General features: G+C 43.8%; 1 protein-coding gene across 3 annotated transcripts; it reads right to left on the reverse strand.

Moving 5' to 3' along the window:
• Positions 1 to 349: 349 nt before the first annotated feature.
• On the reverse strand, positions 350 to 25,017 carry LOC125430892 (protein NPAT). 3 transcript variants are annotated; one of them, XM_048493222.1, is made up of 18 exons: positions 24,883 to 25,017; positions 19,670 to 19,788; positions 19,350 to 19,410; positions 17,934 to 18,006; positions 16,469 to 16,509; positions 15,155 to 15,385; positions 14,286 to 14,367; positions 13,725 to 13,869; positions 12,867 to 12,958; positions 12,686 to 12,773; positions 11,781 to 11,880; positions 10,408 to 10,536; positions 7,175 to 8,797; positions 4,580 to 4,695; positions 4,392 to 4,494; positions 4,111 to 4,165; positions 1,664 to 2,774; positions 350 to 1,024 (listed from the first exon to the last, which is right to left on the reverse strand). In XM_048493222.1, exons 1-18 carry the CDS (start codon positions 24,917 to 24,919, stop codon positions 947 to 949), a joined length of 4,284 nt encoding a protein of 1,427 aa, XP_048349179.1. In that variant the 5' UTR covers positions 24,920 to 25,017; the 3' UTR covers positions 350 to 946. The 3 variants fall into 3 exon arrangements, with proteins under 3 accessions (XP_048349179.1, XP_048349180.1, XP_048349178.1); XM_048493223.1 differs by having other exon boundaries at positions 350 to 1,021; positions 14,286 to 14,370; XM_048493221.1 differs by having other exon boundaries at positions 14,286 to 14,370.
• Positions 25,018 to 25,108: the final 91 nt, after the last annotated feature.

A 25,108-nucleotide genomic window follows, 5' to 3' on the forward strand; every position in this document is an offset into this window, starting at 1 on the left:
TCCTACTGCTGTGGAGACAGCCATAGAAGCAAGTTTTTAAAATTAAAATCTCCACAGCTAATCAGAAGCCCTGGTGGGAAAAAGCCACACACATTTTGTGAAAACAGGTGCCATGTTGAAAATCCCTAGGCTTATGACAACTCCATAAGCTTTCCAAGGCAAAGTGATTTGCCATCATAGACCTCTGATTAGCAGCCCTGAACCTTCCTGGTGATCTGCTGTACAGTTTCTGAGATCAAGCTAGCCTGGGGCATTATCTCCTTCAGGACAAAACCAACCAAGCCCAAAAGTTGCATTTTTACAAACTTTAAACACAATAAAAATAAAATGGCTGTTTAAGATCGACAGATGTTATCAGAAAGTTGAAAGTTTTTATTGTAACATTTGTAACTAGATATGTAGAACAGAAAAAATAAACTCCCTACAAAGGTAGTTGAATTTTCATTTCTGTAGTTTAGTTATCCATTGAAGACTGGAGGCAACCACTGACTTTCCCCCAACTAAATCCACAGATTCTGTGATCTCAAGTATTAACACCTTGGAAGCAAATGGCATTGAGTTCAGTGGCATCAACTTTAAAGCAAGTTTAAGAGCAGGAACGCTCATCCCTATGGGACCAGTTTAAACAGATAAATATGTATGTAGATCTAGCAGAACATGGCCACTGTCTGCTGCTAATAAAATAATTTTTTTTAATGTCAACATCTGTACAATATTTACAGTAACCAAATACACCTGTGCAAACTTAGAAGAGGGTCTCCGTGTTAAGTGCTGTCTCCAAAGAATGTTTACCAGGTTGAAATTCCATTGAAAAATAGCAACTTCCTTCAGAACCAGTGGATTTTCTTTTATCAAGTGAAAACTTCAGTTTTCCAAGGGTGCAGCACACAATTTGCTCTCCTTAAGCTCACCAGAGAGCAACATGATCTGAAATCCAGACAGTTCTTTATTCATCATAATGCAACGATAATAAGAATTTGTCCACATCCATTCCAGCGGGAAAGGAAATTGGCAGCTTTTTCTGCTGAAAGGAAAATATATATCTGGGTGATTAAATATCTAATACATCGAATATCTGATACATATATACACAGTACACTGGTCATAAAAAGACTATATATATTAAAAAACTAATATTGTAACCAAATAAAGATGTCTAGGGTTATGGAGCTATCCGGCTGAGAGCTAGAACAGATGGCCTCTTGTATGCCCTATGTCATCACTGCACTGGTACACAATCCACTTTGTACTATTACACATATAATTGTACTATTACTCATACAATCGTACTATTACACATATAAGCTTTGTTACCCAGCATTCTTGAGGAATGGGTGTTACTGGTTAAATGAATGAGCTGGATACTTGATCTTATACTTCTGCCTCACCTGCAACCTTGAGAATGTCAAGCTGACAGGTCCTAAGCCTGGCAGGACCCTTGCAATTCCTCTGGGGGCCACAGAACTGTCCTGCCAGCGGAAGAATGAGCAGGCCAGTTGAGGAAATCAGCTGGCCTCAATTGCAGCTGTAGGCATCAAGCCAGACAGCTAGAGAGGAGGCCATGGAACATCACCTGAAGACGTGGTGCCAATTAACTGGTTAATTGGGTCTGCCAGATCACAAAGCTTTTACTATATGCTTAAAATGAGTGGAGTCTATTTACCTTTACTTTCTTCTTTTTTATCGGCACTGTGAAGTTCTGAAGGTCCTTTTTGCTGGCAGTCCAGGAATTTCTCTCACACTCTACGGTGTCTTCCTGTTTCCTTTTTTTGGCTGAGCTTCTCAGAGGCCTAAACTGTTGGGAATTGTCTTTGAGGGGTGTATTTGTACTCGTCCTGGCAATAGCTGCTCGAGAAAGTATCATTAAAGTGTGAGCAGCCATGCTAACACTGTTTTCGCTGCTGGTCTCGCTAGCTGGGCTACAGGCGGGCAGGTCAGGGGTAGCTGGAGGGACCATGATCCTGGGTGTTGTACTATCCTCACTGTACCGTTTACACGTGGGTGTCTTTATTATATCAAAGGTGTCCTCGGAGTGTCTATCTCCAGTCCCGGAGGGGGTACGGGGTACTGGCAAATCCCCATTTTCCGGTAGTTTAGCAGCAGGACTCTGCCTCTGAATGTCATGAAGCATCTCCACAGCCTGTTTGGTTAACGGGCTGGTCAAGCAGTGGGTTTGGCCATGAGATTTTGTCTGGTCCTTCTTAGCCTCCTTGGAAGTCAGAACTCCGGAATTTTTGCTGTTTGCGTTCAGCTGGAGCCCTTGCTTTTTATTCGGTTCTTGTGCTGGGGAGCAGTTCTTCTCGATATGAAGGCTGATGCTTGGAGGGCCGTTTGACAGAGAAGTCCCTTCGTGATTAGGACTTATTTCGTCAACTCCTCTTTCCAGCTCGTTTTCTTTGTTTGCCGTCTGCTTTCTCAGCACGTCGGACGCCAGCCCCGGCCCTAAAGCCTTCCGCTCCAACTGGGCTTCTCTCACGGTCGCGTTTCTGTTCGTGATGTCCGGCTTACACAAAATCCTAGGCAACATCCTCTCGCGCTCCCTTTTGCTGGGCTGAGTTTTGGTGGAGGGAGGCACCCCGCTGAGAGAATCCCCAGAGAGGGAAGCGTTTTCGTTCCTTTCTTTCTGTGGAGCTGGCAGGCTTCCTCCTGCACCACCCGGACTGCTGTCGAAGCAAAGCACTCTTCTGTGGCTTTCGCTTTGCTTGGGGTTGCAGCTGGTTGTGTCAACAGCAACAGCCTCTAGCTTCTTTCTTAAGTTGGCACAGTTCCCAATCCTGAAAGAAAACACAGTGTGGGATATGAGGGAGATCATGCAACTTTCTCTAGGGGTTTTTTTTTTTGGGGGGGGGGGGGTTGGCGCTGTTTTTGAAGGTATTGCTGAGGGTCAAACAAGACATATTTTCATCTTCAAGATATCTGAAGCTTTTTTTCTGTCCAGAGGTCAAATCAGCCACTAGAAAAACAGGATTAACCCTTTCTGCCCTTGCACAATTCTGCCCCTTCCTGAAGCTGCTATTTGTTCCATAGTGAGAGTACCTGTGATTTTCACCTATTGTGCAAAAAAGAATGCTGAGAAGGTGGTGAAGGGATGAAGTTGGAAAAATCGGACTAAGACCCCCCCTCCCTGCAGCCACTTGGCTTGCCTCCCCCCCAAACTAAAATAAACATGGGCGATTTGCATCACAGATCTTCTCATAAATGGTCAAAATTGGTCCTGGGCTACTGAGCATATTAGTAAACTATATTAACAGATATGGTGATTTAGGAAGGAAATTCCACTCTTCATCTAGAGCCCTGTTGAACGGTCCAGCTTGGTTTCACCTTCTTGCCATTTCAAGAAAGCATAAATGGCAATTTATTATATATGTATTACCTAGACTTATGCCTAAGTGGGAAAACTTATTCATAAGAACATAAGAACGAGCCTGTTGGATCATATCAGAGTGCATCTAGTCCAGCTCTCTGCTACTTGCAGTGGCCCACCAGGTGCCTTTGGAAGCTAACATGCAGGATGTGAAAGCAATGGCCTTCTGCTGTTGCTGCTCCTGAGCACCTGGTCTGCTAAGGCATTTGCAATCTCAGGTCAAGGAGGATCAAGATTGGTAGACAATTCAAACAATTCTGCTTTTTACTTTGACCAACACTAATGCTGGAAGTACACTTGTCACTATTTTTAAAATCTGAAGTTCTCTGAACGATGTTACAGATGGAAGAACGTTACAGATGCAGGAAAGATGCTACTCACTGCCATACATCAGACACTGCAGCCGAAAACTTAACAGGCCACCAGGGGCGATGAAGACAACAGGTGTGGTGTGGACAAAGAAAGAAGTAGGGCTCAGTACAAGAACTGTCCAAACTAACCCTGATCACATTCACAAGAAATCTAATCCACGAACTAAGTGATCACATGGTCACCAGCAACTCCTGCAATCATAATGGCTGCAAAAGTATCATTGCAAATGTTAGAAACAGCTGCCAGCCACATCTGTGATTGGCTACCTCATATGGTTGAGGAAAACCTTCCTGGGGACTCTGGGAGTCAAGGAAGATATTGCATAAAATTGTTCCTTGTTTAAAAAAAGAAGAAAAGAAAAACCAACTGCTGACCTTTGCACACGACGATTTACAGGATCTGACCCATTCTGATCCATCTTTAGCTTTCCTTTAAAAAAAAGGAGAAAGACAGAGAATGAGAAAACGTTTGAAAAAACTCAAACCAGCTGTTTCCATGATGGCACCCAACTGTGCAGTAAGAGTTAAGTGTTCTATTCGCGATCTCCTGAGTTTCGGAGTTAAGGCTATCCAGGGCAGAAAAAGATAAGTTCTCCCACGAGTGCTGTAGAGTGGTACAGAATTACACAACTTTGCTTGGCATGTTCCTAGCTTACCAGCATTTAACTTGCTTCTTGGGAGCTTCTGAGATTTGGGAGGGAGAGGTAATTTCGGAACTCCACCACCGCATAGAGAAGTCTGTACGGGCATGTGCAGGACCTTGGGAAAATGACAGTCGCACAGTGAAAAACTCTTATCATTTTGAGCTGGAAAGTCTTATACTGCGCAGGCGGTATCATTTTACCTGTCGGGAAGGATCCGAGAATGCATTTCCACTCTGTCCCATTATAGATACAGGAATCATTCCCACCATTCCTTGCAACACAGGCTGTACCGGAGAGGCGATTATAATGGCAGAACCTAAAAATTAATGCAGGTCAGTGACAGCTTTTGGTATTTTGTTTAAGGAGATCTCAGAGACAACCTTGCACCTCACTAATTAGGGAAGGCGGGAGAAGGGTCCAAATGCACATTAAAACTTCCCTCCTGAAACTGCACACATCTGGTCTAGTCAGCTGCCCGGACGGAATGTGATCCAGGAAATGAGTGTAAGCAACTTTAATCTTTTAAAAATGCAAATGTTGCAAATGGATCTCCAGACAGCCACATATTTAGCTACCCGGCTGAGAGATGCAACAAAAGGCATCACTCTCACTGTACAGTATAAGAACAGAAAGATACAGAACTATCTCTAAAGTCTGACTCAGACATGAATAAGCTCTTCCATGTGGACTGGCATAGCCTATCCAACAGCCTATCCAAAACCTTCCAGGTTTTGATGGTCCTTGGGCAGACAGTGCCCAAAATCCCTCTTCCCCCCCACCAACTGTCACTTCTACCAGACTATGCATCCTTTTCTTGCTTACAAGAAGCCCTCTCCCACTGCCTGCACTTTCAACTGCCTGAACATTTCCACATTAGCACTGGAAAATGTGTGTGCTTGGTACTGTTGCTTCTGTAGAGTACAACAGGAACTACTAGAACTAGAGTACAACAGGAACTAGAGTACAACAGGAACTAGAGTACAACAGGAACTACCGTTATCAAGGCTGCTTACACACATATACAAGATAACAGTGTAAACGTTTCAACAAATAAAGTGCAAACAGCAATCAAAAATGCAGACTGCGATAGCATATATCGCAGGTGTACTCTAATCTGGGGGAACCAGGTTTGATTCCCTGCTGTGCTGCTTGAGCTGTGGAGGCTTATCTGGGGAATTCAGACTAGCCTGTGTTCTCCCAACACACGCCAGCTGGGTGACCTTGGGCTAGTCACAGTTTTTCGGAGCTCTCTCAGCCCCACCTACCTCACAGGGTGGTTGTTGTGGGGGGGGGAGGAAAAGGAGTTTATAAGCCCTTCTGAGTATCCTTGCAGGAGAGAAAGGGGGGATATAAATCCAACTCTTCTTCTATGTAAGCAACAAGCTGTCAACCAGTAATTTACAGGTAAGCAGCCTTGATACGGTGGTTCCTGTGGCGCTCTGCTGTTTGAACACTGCATCTGCTAGTGTCTGTCATTTTGTAGCTCAACTGCTGCTTCTGTAGAGCTACAAAATGCCGCTGATGTGCACCATCCACGTGTACTTCCTTATCGTTGTTGGGAAGATGAAAGCATGAATGATGGCTCGCTTGCAAGCGACTGGGCTGAGGCACACGTGGGGGATCAGCAGCTCTAGACCCCACCAGAATCCCTGGGCCTCGCAGCTGCCCGACCTCAGGGAATGTTGACACCAGGCCTGTTTTCCAAGATGTGCAGGAAGCAGCATCTGAGCTGGTGCCTCCCCGGATGAAGTCGCTATTTCCTAGTTGTGACTGATGGCAGCTGAAAAGCATCAGGGGGAGTTCTGCGTAGGAAACAGAGAGACTTGCAGAACTGCCACAGACATTGAAGGGGATGCAGAAGACCTTGTTTGTGAGGGGCTTTCTATATACCCTGGAGTTCCTGAGTAAAAGGCCTCACTGCTTAGTGCATTTTCAGGCAGACCTCCTTTGCCTCTCTGCCTACCTGACCAACCATTTATTGCTGAAGTCTACAGCCTCAAAGGGAAATCTTAATAGTGTAAAGTCTATCTCAAGAAAGCAAATGGAGGCTATCCGGCAGCTCTACAGCCCAATTACCATTTTTTTCCTAATTATCTAGAACAGGGGTCTGCAACCTGCGGCTCTCCAGATGTTCATGGACTACAATTCCCATCAGCTCCTGCCAGCATGGCCAATTGGCCATACTGGCAGGGGCTTATGGGATTTGTAGTCCATGAACATCTGGAGAGCCGCAGGTTGCAGACCCCTGATTTAGAAGCAGCAGGTGCAGCCAACCCATTCCCAGGGCAATCCATGCTAGCTAGAATGGGTGTCTCAGTCCAAAACAATTAGGAGGCTCCAGTGAGGAGATTCAGAAAGAAAAGCCGCAGCCTCCAGTGTTTCCTGGCTGGATTTCCACTACTGTTTGGAGCACCCACACATTGCCCATCATATCTGATCTCAGTTTGGTCAATAAGCCTTGTCAGTTGCCAAATGAAGTTCAGCAATCAGCTGAACTCTGCTTTCTACTGCACAACCCTGGGGTGAAATCAAGCATCAAAGAACAGCAATTAAAAACAAGTGGACAACAGCAAAGGAATCCATCACTGAGTCCTCTGTTATTATCCCCTCTCTCACACACATCTAGAATTCCTAGCTCTCAGGTCTTATCAGTTGCTATAATTTTTCATCCAGCCATCAGCCACAGTTACCTTCAAGTGAAGAGCGCAGTAACCGGTGCACTAGCTTACTTTATGACTAAAGCAAACAGCTATTAGCTCAGACCAGATGAAGGCAGAGTTATAACCACTAGTTACCCTGTGAAAAATTTGGAGACAATGGCGGGTTCATGGCAAACAAGCTGTTCGTTCTGGGAGGCGTCCGTAACTGCTGCACCGCTGGGACTTGCGACGTGAGGGATGTCGAACCTCCTGGCAACATGACTAAATTCGACGGAGTAACATTTGAACTCAATGCTGTTGGCTCAGTCACACAGGTGGTGATGTAGACGTTGCCGCAGTTGCCGAAAGATGTGGTTGTGCCTGGCATGAGCTGTATAAATCCCCCCTCCTTTGCAACGCTGCATGTCCCAGCGACGGAAAACACTGCACACTCTTCGTTCTGCACATTGAGCGTGCTCACAACAGAATCTTGGCCTCTTACGATGAGAAGATTCTGTTCTACCAAACCCGAATCCCCCGTCCTTTCAATCTCTTCCGAAGTTACTAAGCACCTGGCTGGTCCCACCCCACTGGTCGGTGACTTGGCCGGAGAGGACAATATGATAGTTGGCAAATTCTCCCCAGTGATGCTGGAAACGGCATTGCTCAGCTCAGCGTCTGATGAAATGAAGGGGTCGTCGCTGATGATGATTTTTAGGGAAACGATACTGGAGGGGTCTTCGTCAGTGGCTTGACTACCAGACGAAAGGCTGCCTGCCGCTTTGGTCCCCGGACTGGATTCTCCAGCTGGCTCTGGAGGAGGAGAGCAGCAAGCGGCGGATGTGGCGGGATTGCTTTCCACAGGTGTCTCTGTCTGCCTCTCATTGTCAGAAGGCAGAAATAAGCTATCAGCACCTGGTTTTGTAGGAGACGACGGCTCCTGCACTTCTGCCAGCATCGTCTCAGAATCCGCTGATTCCTGGTTTGGGTGTTTTGAACAAGACTCTTCAAGCACAAGCTGATCCTCGGAATGTAAACTGTCGGAAGTGGCGACAACTTCAAGTTGGAGCTCTGCTGCAGCTGGATCTGGTGAACTGACCGAAGGCACTGTGGTGGAATCTAACGTCAATTTATTCTGATCTTGCAAGTTAGAAAGAGTGGGACTGGTAGGATTTTGTTGGCTGGCAGCAGAAAACAAGGGAGATTCTTGGGCTACCTGCTTCACAGTTTTATCTGACTCTTCCAGAGGGTGAGAGTCAGCTACATTTCTTCCGTCCAGCATCTCACTGTGACCAGAATTTAGAGGAGAGAGTGGTTTTGCGTTTGCCTTCTCAGATAATATATTATCAGGAAAGGAACAACACTCAGCTCTTTCTGAGAGGGACTTCTGTTGAGCATCCAACTGATCATACTGCAACTCAAGAAAGTTTTGGCCACCCGGAGGCAACAGACTGGTTTCAGATTCTGGATCTAGTCCGCATACTGTTGTTTCTGGGTTTGGGTAAGAACTTGAATTGTTTCCATTTAACTCCGAAGCACAAACATGGTCTGGTTCAGATTCAAAGGCCATTTTATGCTGGAGCTGTTGGCTGTGCAACCTGGTTTCATCTGAATGCGTTTCGGTCCCAACTTCAGAGACTCCTTGAAATTCTCCACCTATTATGCTTTGCATCTTCAAATGTTCTTCCAAGATTACATCACTGCCACCCTCCTTCAGGGTACAAGTTGCTTCTTTGGGTAGATCTCCTGTGTAGGACAATCTCTCTTGAGGATCATCACCTGCAACAGAGTTTCAGCAAGTTCATTACTGAGTTAAGCTACCGGCCTGCTTGCATCTCTCAGAGGAACCATACAGGATCAGACCTTAACACCACAGCCTGAAAAAATCTGCTTTCTATCTTTAAACCTTTTTAAATTTTGTAACATGTAGCCTGATGAAGAGTTCAGGTGTGCTCAAAAGCCTGTACAATGTTGTGTGTCAATTTGTCTTAATGTTACTTGGACTTTTCCCCCTAGCTTGACAGGAGACCATAGCTCTGCCCTCTGGGGTTTTCAATGTTTTATTTATTTTAAAAGTGTTCTTATCATTAAAAAATAGATTCCCCAGAGAAACAGTTAACACAGGAAACAACAACAAAAACATACAGGAAAAACTAATATGGCCTCTTACACAAATTAAGATCATTCCTGTCTCGGCCTCAAGGTAAATCGATCCAGAAACAAAGATACCATTTCCTCCCACTGGTATACAAATCTATAAAACTCTCTGCTGGCTGAGATTAAGGAATTAACTAAACCCATTCACTTGAATTTTGTGCTGTCTGGCAATCAATATGTCATTTATGCTCCGTGGTCAACAGCTGGCAGTAGCAACCGTGCCAGGCTTGTGACTTCTGGGAAGAGGGAGCAGGTCACCTTGGTTAGAGGACAAACAGCACCAGCCACACAACATTTTTTTAAAAAACCCTGCTATTTAGAAGACATAGACTTAAAACTCATCTATTAATTGACAATCATAGTCCAGTCCTGTGTATGCTTAGTCAGATTCTACTGACTCCACTGATTTCAGTGGAAATACCCTCCAAACTGCAGCCTCAACTTTTCTGCGTGACAGTTCACCCATGTTTAGGGTTGTCATCTCTGGGTTGCATCCCCTTCCCAATAAAAAAACCCTGTTGTACAAACACGGGCAGACAATGTGCTTACCTTTTCTTCACAGCTGGCAGTGCTGGCACCCAGGAGCCTCTCTGGGCCTGGCCATGCAGGTGTCTATGAGCTTCTTCAGACCTGAAGCAGCTCCCAGATGCCGTTGCTGCTGCAGCTGAGCCTGGCACCATGCCTGGTTCCTTATAACAGGGGAGCCACTCCAGGCCTGGAGAAACTTCCAGACACTGCAGCTGCCATAGCTGGTAAGATACAGTGGGGGGGGAGGGGGGAGAGGGATAGGAAATATTGACAACAAGAGGAGGGGGAATAAAGAGGGGTTATTGGAGAAGGGGGTAGACACCAGGTAGACTGACAGAAGGGGGGGGGAGAAGGTTATCAGAGAAAGAAAGGGGAAGATTGACAGATAAGATGTGGGGCAAAAGGGAGAGGGGATAGGTTAGCAGATAAGGAGAAGGGGCAGAAAGAGAGGTAGGGAAGACTGACAGAATGGGAGGAAGGAGGAAGAGAACAAAGATTGTTAGAGAAGCGGGGAGAGGGAAGGAAGAAAAGTTGGGGAGGGATACACTCTCCCTGCAAATTTCTTGCGGGTCCCTGTTTGTAGAAGAATAATATGCAAATATTCTCTTGACAGCACGGTATGTCTTTTCACCAGAGGAAGCCCCTGATGTTAGGAGGAGGAGCACAAGATCCAACCCAGGTACATTTAAGAAGCAAGTTCTTACTAATTGCTTTGGTTCCAATATAACTTTCTAGTGCTTGGAGGTTTTCTTCGTCCACCAACATGGCATTCTCTTCCCCTCCACCCTGAACAAAAACACCAGCAGAAGCATTTTTGCTACCTTTGGTTTTACCTATTAAAAAACAGAAAAGTAAACGTTAGTGGAGGGACAATAAAATAACGAAAGCGATGCAAGCTTTAGATGTTAAACCAAAAGAATCTGAGAATCAGGGTCATTTCCATTTTCATTAGCATAATTCTTAAAGCCATTCTGGCCAGTGGCATTCCACACATTCTAAATTAAATAGGAATCATGCCCCTCAGCTGTTGGGCTGCCCTTTCTGGGTGGGAGAAAGGTTTCTACTAGAATTCACTACAAATACTTCATAGTTATCAGACAAAAATCCATAAACACCAACTAGTGCAAGATCTGATACACTTCTACAGAACTGCTGATTGGTAATAAACGATGACCAAAAAAAATCTTGTCAGCTAACAGAAGAAACCAAACAGACTACTGTGCTGAAATGTCCTTCCTTCATCAAAATCTCCTTGAGGGAATGATTTCAATCATCATAACGTTCCACTGATTCAAATACAAGAGAAAAGCACATTATCCAAAGCTCAGTTCAGATATAACACAAAAACAAGATATATTTGAACAAAATCTATTAAATCCTGGTCACCACAACAAGAATTGTCTTCTTTCAATTGTGTGTGTGTGTGGGGGGGGGGGGGTGTCACCAAAGAAGCAGGCAGGATCAAACCCCATAAAGCCCCAGTTCTCTCCTCAGTTGAGACAGCCCAGATCTTCCTGGGAACTTGGATAGAGCAGGGGTCAGACATATGAAATGCATATCCTTTTAAAATGACAGCATCCTCATAGGGTATGTGTTTAATGGGAAAGAGAGGATGGTTTTACTTGTGGTTGTACTTGTTTTTTAAAGGCCGCAATTTTGGTCTACTTCTAGTTGTGCGCCTGAGTGCTAATAAAAAAACATTCATTTAGATTGACTTGGTTGATCTCTGTTACTCTTCCTCCTGGAAATATTGCATGGGAATAAAAACTTCATTCACACAGATAAAGGATCCTTTGTTCATCTGGCTGGAGACCCCGTAACAAACTAATTTCCTCCTCTCCGGCCTAGTTCAGGTAATAATCCTACTTTCAGATATCACACTAAACCAAGTTAAGGCCAGCTATAATTAGTAACCTAACATTTGATACTGTTAGTGAAGTTATTTTAATTCGTCCACGGTTTCACACAATGTCTTAACTGAGTCACGGACTCTTCCTGAAACAAATGGTTAAGCTTCAAAGCTACCCACCATTAATGGTTTATGTTATTTTTCGATATACAGAGTGTAAAATCATACCAAAATCGAACATATCAAAGAGTCCATGAAATGCTGGATCCGACTCTGTTTGCTCCAGAATTTCCTGGATGGCTTCCTCAGTCATGTGAATCTCACCCTGCTGTTTTAAAACAATGAAGTTGTTGGTTTTAAATTTATAACCAGTTTTCTCTAAAAGTAGGCTGCATTCAGACGTCACAGCAAAACAACAATAAGTTTTTTTTAAAAAAAACCAAGCTTACTTGTCAGGTTTGCGTGCATACCTTGTCCTCTGTTCCCCACCCCCAGACATAATTGAAGCTAATTAAGGTTCTCCATTAAGGAGGAAAGGATGCACGCAAACACGTGCTAGATGCACGTGCTGGATTCATGAACACTCTCAGCATCAGCTTATTGGGAGATCTCAATGCAGTGTTAGAAACGCACTCCTGGAAGCTAAGATATTTGCCTTCTGCTAAAAAGCAGGAGTTCCTCAGACGTAGCAAATACCGGAGCCCTTCCCTACTGCCCACAAACCTAGGAACGAGGCACATCACCATTGCATAAACGTCAATATGCCCCCCAAAAAGGCATCTTCCGAGGCTGAATTCCAGTGTCAGGAGGAAATGTCAGGGAAAGCCCTTGGCCTCTATGCCCTATGATTGGACCTCCAGATGAACTGGTTGGCCATTGTGTGAGACAGGACGCTGGACTAGCACCACCCAAAACGGCATTCATGTACAATTCACTGAAAGTAGTAACACTGGAGCAAATCTGTCCTGGTCAGTCCTCCGTCCTAGTTCCCACCGGCGAGGGGACATCTGATGTCCGGCGAGGGGAAAACAAATGCTACAACCTGCCTCCTTGGCTTTCCTGGCAGCCAGCCCATGACAAAATTAGCATCATCATACATTTTATGCAATGCATAGTAAACCTCAAGGCCTTACTTGGAGAGCAAGGAACTCATCAATTGAAGACTCCTGTATTGTAAGGCTGCTCTCTGGTTGCTTCGGAGCCTGAGAAACAGTGCCATCGCTGAAAAGGGAAAACACACCCAGTTATAAAATAATTAATACAGACTTCAGAAATAATGGTGATTTGGAAAAGATTTCAAATGAAATCTGTTACCTGCCCAAGAATTTGTTAATGTTTTCAGCCAGCTTCTCCTGAAGACATTTGTTTCTCAGAATTTTCTCCCTGGCATTTTGAATAACCATTTGCTACAAGAAAAAAATGTGAAGTTCAAGTCATTTTTGGTGCTGTTAGTAAGAAAACAATTGTTTTATCAGTGTCAGGGATCCATTTATTTTCAACCTCTAAACTGTAATTACAAAAAAACAACAACCAGGGGGACTTGGAAACATTTATGCTGTGGCTGATTAATGCGCAAGGACTCCCCACATTCCATACATACCACTCCTAAGGACACTCCCACACAATTAAATGAGGCTATGTACGTTTCAGTATAACACAGAACCATCGAAACTGGATGGTGAAGTCAGTGCTACAAAATCCTGCAGTAAATTATGCTATCTAATCACAAAGGCACACAGCTCACAGTTACTCCATTCTGACATGAGTCCAGCTACTTAAATTCTAAAGCACTGAATTGGATAGTCTTTCCAAAGAAGAAGAAGAGTTTGGATTTATATCCCCCCTTTCTCTCCTGCAGGAGACTCAAAGGGGCCTACAATCTCCTTGCCCTTCCCCCCTCACAACAAACACCCTGTGAGGTGGGTGGGGCTGAGAGAGCGCCGAAAAGCTGTGACTAGCCCAAGGTCACCCAGCTGGCGTGTGTGGGAGTGCACAGGCTAATGTGAATTCCCCAGATAAGCCTCCACAGCTCAAGCGGCAGAGCAGGGAATCAAACCCGGTTCCTCCAGATCAGAATTTAGGGGTCATTAAACGTTATACAGAAAAGGATCTGATAGTGAAGCTCCTGTACCCCTTTTCCTTTTACAAGTAGTCATTTTCCATTCTGCTTACAGGAAAATTGCCCTCTATAAGTCCTTCAAGTGGCTCACTTTCTTCTTCCATGGGTGAACTTTCTTCTTCCACTGTGGGAGAATCCTCTGAGCTACTGTTCGACGACTGTGATCCAGAGGACACGGCTTTTTTCTTTTGGGAGTCACTGAAATATTTGAGAAGTTCGTAAGAAGTGGGGACCGAACGAACACAAAGTGACACGGACAGCACGAAGACAAGAGCTTAGCAATTCATGCTAAAGACCCCCCAACATATTATTTTCCTGTTCACTGAGATCCACATGCATCATGATGTTTATGATTATGATTTGGCTCAACAGTTTGCATTCTAGAGACACACGATTAAATGGGGAACTTAAAACTGAGGGGAAGCGACTCGGCACAGGTTTGCACACAAAGTAGCATGAAAGCAGAGAAGGATCAAGTGGGAGGTGTAAGCAGGGGATCATGTGCCCCCTCCATGTGATCAGTTTGGGGACTTTGTTGTTCGGCAGATGTTGCTTAACTTCGAATGTATAAGGGGGACATAAAACAATAACCTAAGCTGGAAACTAGCACCCACTTTTTCCGTTTTCCTGGAGACATCGTACTTGAGTGAAGCTTCCGCTCTTGAACTGCTGCAGAAACTAAGCTGAGAGAATCTCCTGCTTTAAAAGATACCAAGTAATAATTATCAACAACAATGATAACAAATGCCTGCATTCTGGAGGATACCCCCCATCCCAAATTCTCATTCTCCTTTAAAGCAACTGACTGCATGATTTTAAGTCCTTGTGAGGATTCACACCCTCTCTTGTTTTTAAAGACAATGGAATCTGAAGTAGCCATTGAAGTCCCTGCTGGAAATCCATGCTCATTATGAACACGTGACTTATTCTGAATCAAACCATTGGTCCATTAATGCCAATATAGTCTACTCAAACTAGCAGGAGCACCTCAAGGTCTTAGAAGAAGAATTGGATTTTTATATCCCCCCCTTTCTCTCCTGTAAGGAGACTCAAGGGGGCTTACAAAATCCTTTCCCTTCTCTCCTCACAACAAACAGGGTGAGGTAGGTGGGGCTGAGAGAGCTCTGAGAAGCTGTGACTAGCCCAAGGTCACCCAGCTGGCGTGTGTGGGAGTGCACAGGCTATTCTGAATTCTCCAGATAAGCCTCCACAGTTCAAACGGCAGAGCCGGGAATCAAACCTGGTTCAGCAGATTAGAGTGCACCTGCTCTTAACCACTACACCATGCTGGCTGTAAGGCGGTAGGCATTTCACCGTGTCTACTACCCGATCCATTAAACTGGCCAGGCTGGGAATTCACTTCATTTTGCATGCCAAGCAGGTGTTCTATCACCATGGTCCTTCCCCACTGGTTGTAATTCAGATGAGGATTTTAAAGCAATCTCATCAGCAAATAAAAAAATCCATATCAAAATTTCCTCACTGTTAATACAGATTCCTTGGGCTTGGGGCTGGTGTGCAGATGCAGGGCCTGAACTGGTCTCAGCCTGATTTGGAGTTGCCACTGGCTTAAGAATAACTTGCGTGGCTGTCATTGGAATGGAGCTCAGCTGTCCTGGTTGAAGCACAAGACATGGCGGCCCCAAACTGGAAGAGGCTGATGACTGGAGACACTTCTGCTTCTTCAGATCTGCAATTGCGCTTCTTGTGCGGCCTAAGAGAAGAGTTAAAATTAAATTATTTGTTTACTATGTTTAAACTAGCAAAGCATCCATACTAATACGTAAACTGTGGAGTAGTATACACTGAGAATAATACCAATTGGCAAGAAATATACTACAGCGACCCTGAGCCTAAAGCTCCAAAAAAGAAGGCTGCTGATGTCACAAAATTAGCAAACCAGCCATACTGTTACTATTCTGAAGACCTTACTGCAGAGCTGAAGCAAAACCAGTTGCTCATTTACCTGTGCAGCAATTTTCCAGCCAAATCAGGTACGCAATTACAGTCCTGTTGCCAAAGACCAAGTGGAGCAGTTGTAGATGATGTTGTGGAATTACTCACAAACTTCAGCGGCACTGAGAGACCTTATTGCCTGGGTCCCTTCCAGATCAAGGTAGCAGTTGCAGCTTCAGGGAAGCTCAACCTTTCTCAACTGGAGCTCTGAAAAGTTTACCTTGCCTACCTGCTTGGTAAGGGGATGTGGACATATGCACAATAAATGTTCTAAAAGATGCTTGTGGGTAGGGGAGTCTTCACCAGTGCAGTCCCTGCTACAACATTCAGCTCTATCTCTATTAAGCTATATATATTAGTATTAAAAATAACACTGGAAATGTTTTGGGGGAAGGATCTTATAAGAAGAAGAGTTTGAATTTATATCCCCCCTTTCTCTCTTGTAAGGAGACTCAATCTCCTTTCCCCTCCTCGCCCACAACAAACACCCTGTGATGAGGGTAAGGCTGAGAGAGCGCCGAAGAACTGTGACTTGCCCAAGGTCACCCAGTTGGCATGTGTTGGAGTGCACAAGCTAATCTGGTTCACCAGATAAGCCTCCACAGCTCAAATGACAGAGCAGGAAATCAAACCCGGTTCTCCAAATTAGAGTGCATCTGCTCTTAACCACTATACCACACTGACTTGTTAAGACTGAAATACTAAGCTTCCATACTTAGAAGTAAGTCTCCCTGAAATCTCTGGGACTTTACTTCCAAATAAATGTAGTTCAGAGCAGGCAAAGGCTTACAAAGATTAACTTCACAGCACGTAAAATCTATCACAACTTTCTGAGACGTACCCCTTTGGTGAGCAGAAAATGCACTAGAATTCTGCATGCTCCTAAAAAAAAAAGATTGACAAACTACATTAGAATACTCTATGTCATGAATGCCAAAAGTACTATACAGTTTGATATGTATTAGACAGAAAACAGCCACATAATATTGTTTATGTAAGATGTGAAACAAATGCATAAGCAAATGCAGCATAAAAGCAATGTCATATTTTCCATGAACTTCATGTCCCTTTGATGAGGGCCATGAGTTTCAATATGCTATATTTCCCAGACAAAGCTTTGGAATATTTGAAGCCATTTTCAAAATAAAATAACTGCGACATATATCATCATTATGCTTAATTCTGAACGTGCCCCAAAGTGCTGGTAAAAAATAAGCAGAACATAGTAATGTACAGAGAAGGGAGATTTTCCTACAAATGTAGGTGAGGGAGATTAGTTGCTGTCTTCGGAGTTGCCTAGCAACTCCCAAAGTGCATTGGCAGAGGGGAAGTCTGCATGAAGGGTCAGCAGGCTGAATGCCCAATAGGCACTTGCTTTGGAGGAGCAACAGGTGGTAAACTCTAGCAATGCATGGGGGGCAGGGAGCCAATGGCCAGTCTGGTGCTCGTCAGCCCAGTTGGTAAGGGCGAAGAGAGAAGGTTGCAGCTGAAAGCTCCCTCCCAACCCACGCACAGCCAGCACACAGAACCCACTTTCTTTGGCTGCCACTGTCTTTCCCTCCTGGTGGCAAGGAGGGGGTAGATCCAGAAAAGAGGGTGCAGTGGGGAAGGGGGGCAAAAGGGACTAGTGTTGGGAAAAAATTGTAGTAGGGAAGAGACTAGAGTAGGCAGCAGTGGGATGAGGAGCATGGCGAAAGCTGGCAGGGGTGGAAGATCAAAATCTGGAGGAGACCAGAGACAAAATTTCCATGCAAGTTTTTCATGCGTCCCACTTGTACATACCATGTATTTGTACATGTACAATTTATGGAAAGCTGTAGAAATAACTGCAACTAAAATGGTACCAATTGCCTATTTATATCTCACAAAGACTTTAATCATGAACAGGTTTTTTATTGTGTTATGATTATTGTTATGCCAAATAAAGGCTTATATTATTATTATTATTATTATTATTATTATTAATTAATAATAATTAAAATTAATATTTTAATTATAATTAAAAATAATATTAATAATAATAATAATAATAATAATAATAATAATAATAATAATAATAATAATAATGAACAAGTTGACTCGCTATTCCTCCTGTATTTGGTTGTCCTGATTTGACCCAAATGCTTCAGAATCATTTCTGCAAAAGCTAATAATTCAAAGCTATCAAGGAGATGACATCAGTCAAGCAATCATCACAACACCACCAAGTTAGCCCACAGGGAGGAGACCTTTCACTCCTTTAATTAGAAAGTGTAGGCAAACTCCCTCAGAAATATGGGCTAGCATTTCCATTCCAAACAGATTACCTGATCTGAGACAGGGTATAGTCTAACTTCTTCCACAAGGATGACATCATTGCAGGAACGTCATGCGCAGTTTCTTTTAAAAAAGAAATCAAAACAAAAAACATGCACCTGAGAATGGCTGAAATTGAGGCTGGAAAGGCAGCGAGCCATAGGGAGAGACCGTACAGTTGACAAGGCTATGGGGGGCTGAATTCACAGAAATTCCAACAGAGGTCACAAAATGAATGCAATTTTACCACCTCCCCCTTTTCACTGCAGCCCCCGGGGGGGTCTGTGAAAAGCTGCTCCTGAGTGGTAGACAACTCTCAGGAACAGGGTGGGAGACTGCAGCAGGAAGGAGAAATGGGAGGAAATCAGTCTTCAATGTGTATTAGTAGAAGGGTTTGGCAAACTAACAAATGGGATAATGTTTACTATCATTAAACACTGCTCCTTTTAGTATACAGTGGAACCTCGGTTTTCGTTGGTAATCCGTCCGAAAAGAATCGATGAAAACCGAAACCGATGAAAACTGAGGCAAACTTTTCCATAGAAATCAATGTAAATCCAATTAATCCGTTCTAGGCACTCCAAAAAAGTACCAAAAACACATTTTTTGGTGAATAAACATAGTGTTTAATGCTGAAAACAGTAACAAACAATAACACTAGGACCAGCTTCAGAGCCAGTGGACCAATATCGCACCAGAAAGCTGTCCAAAGAGGTCTGTTTCTTATGCCTCTTTAAGATTTGTCTGAAATGGGGCATGACATTGTCATTAGTTGCAGACATGGCTGCAACAGCTTTTTCTGGGTGATTTTTCTCCACAAACCCCTGCACCTTACTGCAAATCGATGAAAACCGAGGCAAATCGATGAAAACCGAGACAAATTTTTCACTGAAAAAAATCAATGAAAACCGAAACCGATGAAAACTGAAGGCAATGAAAACCGAGGGTCCACTGTATATAATTTGAGAGGGAGAGGTGAAAATCTGAGGAACATATTCACTAAACAAAGAAATCTTTACTTGGAAATGGGTCTCGTTAGCTTCAGCTGAGCTCACTTCCTAATAAGTATGATAGGTTTTGCATTCCTGGAGATTAATGTGTGTACAACATGCCCTCTCAAATTTTATTTAAGATCTCTATTTAAGATCTACTCTGTTAATGAATGTCATTATAGTGCTATGTGGCCTGGTGCTACCATATTTATGGAAGACCAAATCACAAAAAAGCTATTTAAACAAACAGATTTCATGAAATTTCTTAAATCTGGCAATTCACTTAGCAAGAAGTTATGCATGCTAAATGGATTTTAGAATTTGAAATTTGGATTTTCACACACAAAAAACCCACCCCGCTAGAGGGGAAAATTTGTTCAGACTCAAAATAGCCAAATTCTAGCATTGCCCAAACCCTGCTCTCTCGCTACGTACCTTTTGTTTTCATTGCTATGTACTCATTCAGGATAGTGGTCAAGTTTTTCCCAAACAGAGACTGCAGAAGAAAGAATAGTATTAAAGCTGAAGAACCTCTGGTACCAGCAGACTGCAAAACATTAGCTCCGTAAAAGTGCTCTGACCACACAGATGCCATGGATGAAAAATCCATTAATCAAACAACTTTCATAGGGAATTCGTTTTCATGGTAGAGAACACAGCTCTTGAAATGGGCTCAGGTTTAATAGAGCAGATTCACCTGGAAAATGTCATTGTGGCATGCGAGAGTTATACAAGTGGGGCAAATGAGGACTCACCAATAAACAAGCTGGAACGAAGCCATCCCCTGTACAGTGTTCTGCATATTCTTTTAAATCTGAGCTTTCCAATATAAATGTTCGGCATGTGCTTAAAAGTTTTTCCTGCTGTAAATACCCTGCAAACAGACAAATCAAAAGTTTCTGCTGCATTATGTGTCACTATGACTAAGCAAAAAGCCAAAGGACTGATATACCAAACATCATTTATTGGCTCAGTTCAGACACTGCATAAAACCTTTGTTTAAATATATTAAATATAGTTAGTGTGACCTGAAGCTAGAATTCGAGGTTTAGTAACGAAAGTTAGTCTTTACTGTGATGTTGCATGATCAATGAGTGCAGGAATGCGAGTCTTATATTGACTTGTTTCTCAGTATGCCCTCCTACACAACAGAGAAGAGCTAATGAAACTAGCACACATCGCGGCAAACTAGGATTTGAATGATCAGGTAAGTGGGGAAATGAGTCCTGAGTTCATAGACTAACCATAGTTAAAACAAATCTTAGTTTGGTGCGATGTTTGTATTGAGCCATATATTTTTAGAAGTGCAATTCCATGAAAGGTGATCAGCAGTTTTTATTGCTGAAGGAAATACACTGAAAAGCTGACTGTGCCATGTGAAATGGAGCCACATTCTCTTAAGATATCTATTACTGGCCTTGCTATTCAATAGGACCTTCTGCTTCATTTTAGTCTAATAAACTTGTGAGACAGGTAAAACGGCAGAACAGGGATCCAAGCCTAGGTCTCCCAGATTCAAGACCAACACCTTAACTTCCACATCACACTTTTGAGTCAATGCTAAGAATCATATTCTAACTGAGAATTTTAAGTTAAACAATGACAGAACCTCCCACAGCAAGAAGTTAGTCAGAATGTGAGTCTTATTTCTGTATTCCAAATGTACTGTGTCTCCAACAAAAAACTACCTCAGACCTTTTTTCCGGTCTTTTCCCAATGTACAATGGAGAAGTGAGATCTCACCGTGACTGCCCTGAAAGATAATGGGAACTGCATGCATGCAGAACCTAACCCACCGTCTTATTGCCAGTGTATAATCTGGCAAACAATTACAGAATTGGATTCTATTAACTTTGGGTTTACATGGGAACAGTCTATTTCAGTGTTCTGACCACATAACATCTAGCAGTTTCGCTTTTGGAACACGTCAGCGTCTACCGGATGGAGAGGCACACCCACCAAATCCAGGTTAGGGCGAATGATCCATGCAAAGAAGGGAATGAAACTAGCTACCAATAACCAAGGCTGAAAATAATCTCTACATTTATACTCCAATTAAAAATAAACAACAAGCTTGTATGCGGAATTGGTAGCACAAGCAGCTTTGGCTTTCTTGTGTGCCAGTACTATTGGCAGATTCATCCCCAGGAGATGGCATCATGAGAGAAATAGAAAAGGAGTCACAGTTCTTCTTGTAGGTTTTTTGCCCTCTGAAAAGGAAATGATTTGAATTATCTAGTCCCAGACCATTAGTGTATATACCACTGTATCCAGTCACATTTTCTCATTCTGAATCTAGCTCTGACCTGGATAAAACAACATTCTCTTTTCTCATTAGACACTGAACTTACACCATTTTCTTTTCCACATTTTGTTTTCACGAAGCCTGAGGATGGCTTTGTGCAACTGCATAAAAAGAAGCAAATCAGGTGGGATGGGCGATACCCTGTTTTCCCGAAAATAAGCCCCAGTATGATTTTTCAGGATGCTTGGATTTTGGAGGATGCTTGAAATATAAGCCCTACTTCAAAAATAAGCCCTAGTTACAGATTCCCCGGCACAACTGATCTGGTCATGTGGGTGGTGCAAAATCATGGAAAAAAATAAGACATCCCCTGAAAATAAGCCCTAACACATCTTTTGGAGCAAAAATTAATATAGGACCCTGTCTTATTTTCGGTGAAACACTGTAGCTGTGATATCTAGTTTTTATTAGCATGACATTGTGCAGAAAATAAACATTAAACAGCTGTTTAACCAGGTATTATTTATGTTAGGAATTTCTATATCACCTCTTCGTCCCCAAGGAAATAAATCCACACATTAAAAAGAAATGAAAACACAAATATATATAAAACTATTTATTTGCAGGACAGCTCTAAATGTTCAGAACAAAACCCTGATTCCACCAACCCAAAAATGGTCAAATTAAGCCAAGCAACTAACTCAATTCGGTCTTTGCCTCAACTGAATAATTGTCAGAACTGCCAATTCATTGGCCATCATCCAGCCTATTACTGTCTCAAAGCAGTGATTCAGAACATGTCCTGCCTGACTATCAAAACAGAGTGAAGTGCCATCTGCATACCAACTATGCTGTACTTCAAACCCCAAATGGCATCGCTTGTCAATGTCACATGAGATGTTAAACAGTACAGCTGGACAAGACGAAACCTTATGGAACATCAAAGAACAAATGCCACATGGGTCAAGCAATGGTTTCTCAGAATTACATCCTGGTAATGGTGTGAGAAGTAGCAGCAGAACTTCTGAAGCTCAGTGCCTCTCCATCTCAGTTCATCATCCTAGAAGGGAACTATGGTGGAGGAGAAGAGTTTGGATTTTATACCCCACTTTTCCCAACTGTAAGGAGTCTCCAAGTGGCTTACAAACTCTTTCCTTTCCTCTTCCTCACAATAAATACCTAGTAAGTTAGGTGAGCTTGAGAGATTTCTGAGAGAACTGTGACTAGCCCAGGGTCACCCAGCAGATCTTATGTGGAAAAGCAGGGAAACAAACCTGGTTCACCAAATTAGATCCCCGGCCCCAAGGATCCCTGTCTCCCACCAGAGCCAAGGTTTTTACGGCCCTGGCTCCTGCATAGTGGAAAGTACTGTTCGCAGATGCTAGAGCTCTGCAGGATATTGCAAAATTTCGCAGAGCTTGGAAGACCAAACTATTCTGTCAGGCATACAATTGAAGCCGAGATAAAATGCTGTGAAATCTGTAGGCCCCAACATCTACATTCCTCCTATACCCAAATGACAGCTATGAGACTGGACAGTTGGGATCTACATGGGCAAATGATTCAGATTAAAAATGACAACAGGGTTTTCATTATATGTTTAATTGTTATTTATGTTAAGTATTTTTATGTGACTATTTACAGCTTCATCCAAACTCCCCAGCAGCAGGCCTACAGCGCTAATGCAGCATGGTCCTGCCACTTCCAAAAGAGCTTTCCAGAGGCATGGAAAGAGGGAAAAGCTCTGAAATCCATTGCCGCTCAAAAGATAGGATTGAAAGGACATATGCCATTAAAAGAATGGCATATGTCCAAGAGCTGGTGTGCCATGTAACCAGCCCTCAACCTTGGGAGGGACCTGACTAACATACATCCCGTATGCTGATGTCTGAGAAGGGCCAGACTTCCATGTTTTGTGATGATGAGGTTGCACGATGCACGGTTTCCCCCTCCGCCAGGACAGGTGCCCAGAGGAGGGTGAATGCACCAGCATGACTGCATGTCATGTCCACATGCCTTTCACACGCACCTTTGGGCCCATGTCCACATGCCTTTCACACGCACCTTTAGGCCCATGAGCCTACATTTCACCTGTTAATGGCTGGCAAATGACACAGCATCCAACTGTAAGTCAGAACTGACTCCCAAATCCAGTGTGTAATCTGCCACACAGGCGAGTGACTACATATACAGGGACAGAAATACACCTTTCAAGGAAACCACCAGTTACAACGTACTCATCTGCGGGCAAAAAAAAAAGCATACATGATTTTGAATCACACAGAACTTTTTATCTGCCTGGGCTACCCTGTTTAACCCTACTTAGTATTATGCATATTTTCAGAGGTAAAACCACTTCTCATGAACTGACACAACTTGCAAATGACAAGAAAGCCAATGGGATTCTGGGATGCATCAATAAGAGTATAGTATCTCGACCGAGGGAAGTAATTGTACCACTCTACTCTGCATTGGTCAGACCTCACCTAGAGTACTGTGTTCAGTTCTGGGCACCACAATTGAAGAAGGGTATTGATAAGCTGGAACATGTCCAGAGGAGGGCAACCAATATGGTAAAAGGTCTGGAATCCATTTTCTATGAAGAGAGGTTTAGGGAGCTGGGGATGTTTCGTCTAGAGACGCCAAGGTTAAGGGGGGACATGACAGCTATGTTTAAATATTTGAAGGGATGCCATGTCAAAGAGGGAGCAAGCTTGTTTTCTGCTGCCTCAGAGACTAGAACACGGAGTAATGGACTCAAGATGCAGGAAAAGAGATTCCACCTAAACATTAGGAAGAACTTTCTGACTGTCAGGGCAGTTCGACAGTGGAATTCATTGCCTCAGAGAGTGGTGGAGTCTCCTTCTTTGGAGATTTTTAAACAAAGGCTGGATGAACAGATGTCGGGAGTGCTTTGAATGTGTGTTCCTGCATGGCAGGGGGTTGGTCTTGATGGCCCTTGTGGTCTCTTCCAACTCTATGTTTCTACAAAAACAGAAAGGAGTGATAGTGACTTGTTTAAAGTTGCGTATTAAATTTATGGCAGCCACGAGATTTGAGCAGGGAACTTTACGTATTAGCCACTGGTTAAACACCATCTCCCATCATGGCTGGCTGCATTTCCACAAGGGTGTGGTCAACGTCCAGCAGTTACTGCTGTCAGATAAGATATCACACTGTTGCACATTACTCATGGGTATTGATTGTCCACACAAGAGATAACGTGGGAGTGTATGAAAGCAGAGGCGTCGGGAAAAACAGGGATGAAATTCAGCACCCAACCCTCTCACTCTCCTTCACGTTTCTTCCAAGAAGAAAAAGAGCAAAAATGACAATGCAGCCTGGGTGCCCAGCAGCTCTCCTCCCCAACACGCTCTGAGAGCCAGCGTGGTGAAGTGGTTAAGAGCGGCAGACTCTAATTTGGAGAACTGGGTTTGTTTCCCCACTCCTACACATGAAGCCTACAGGGTGACCTTGGGCTAGTCACAGTTCTTTGGAACTCTCTCAGCACCACCTAGCTCACAAGGTGTCTGCTGTGGGGAGAGGAAGGGAAGGAGTTTGTAAGCCACCTTGACTCTTACAGGAGAGAAAGGTGGGGTATAAATCCAAACTCTTCTTCCTGGAGGTCCCAAGAGGCAAGAAGACACGGACGGGAAGGAGCCCCAAGGGCCGTTTTCCCAGCAGTCCCCCTGAAAAAGACGGAAGGTTTCCCCGCCTGCTTACCTAGCACCAGGCGAGCCACGTCGGAGGGCAGCAACATGGCGAGCACCGGGGGTGTCCCCCCAGAGAAGCCGACTCTCCCGCCTGTCCCAGCCTCCCGGTCGCAGAAACCCGCCTAAAGCTCCCGACAACTCCCACTCTCCGCCCCGCCCACCAACTTCCGGTATCAGAAGTCACAACAAACTTTTTTTTTTCCGCTTCCTGCGAGGACGGTGGTTCAGGCGGGAGG

Source organism: Sphaerodactylus townsendi, linkage group LG04 (assembly GCF_021028975.2).
Source record: "Sphaerodactylus townsendi isolate TG3544 linkage group LG04, MPM_Stown_v2.3, whole genome shotgun sequence".
Taxonomy (NCBI): Eukaryota; Metazoa; Chordata; class Lepidosauria; order Squamata; family Sphaerodactylidae; genus Sphaerodactylus; species Sphaerodactylus townsendi.

Excerpts from the sequence above, each read along its gene's own strand:
- LOC125430892 (XM_048493221.1), bottom strand. The coding sequence starts at position 24,919 with ATGTTGCTGCCCTCCGACGTGGCTCGCCTGGTGCTAG. Across the intron at positions 14,371-15,154 it reads CCAAGGAATCTGTATTAACA|CAGGAGATTCTCTCAGCTTA; the intron begins GTGAGGAAATTT and ends TATCTTTTAAAG. Across the intron at positions 12,774-12,866 it reads ATTAACAAATTCTTGGGCAG|CGATGGCACTGTTTCTCAGG; the intron begins GTAACAGATTTC and ends TTCCCTTTTCAG.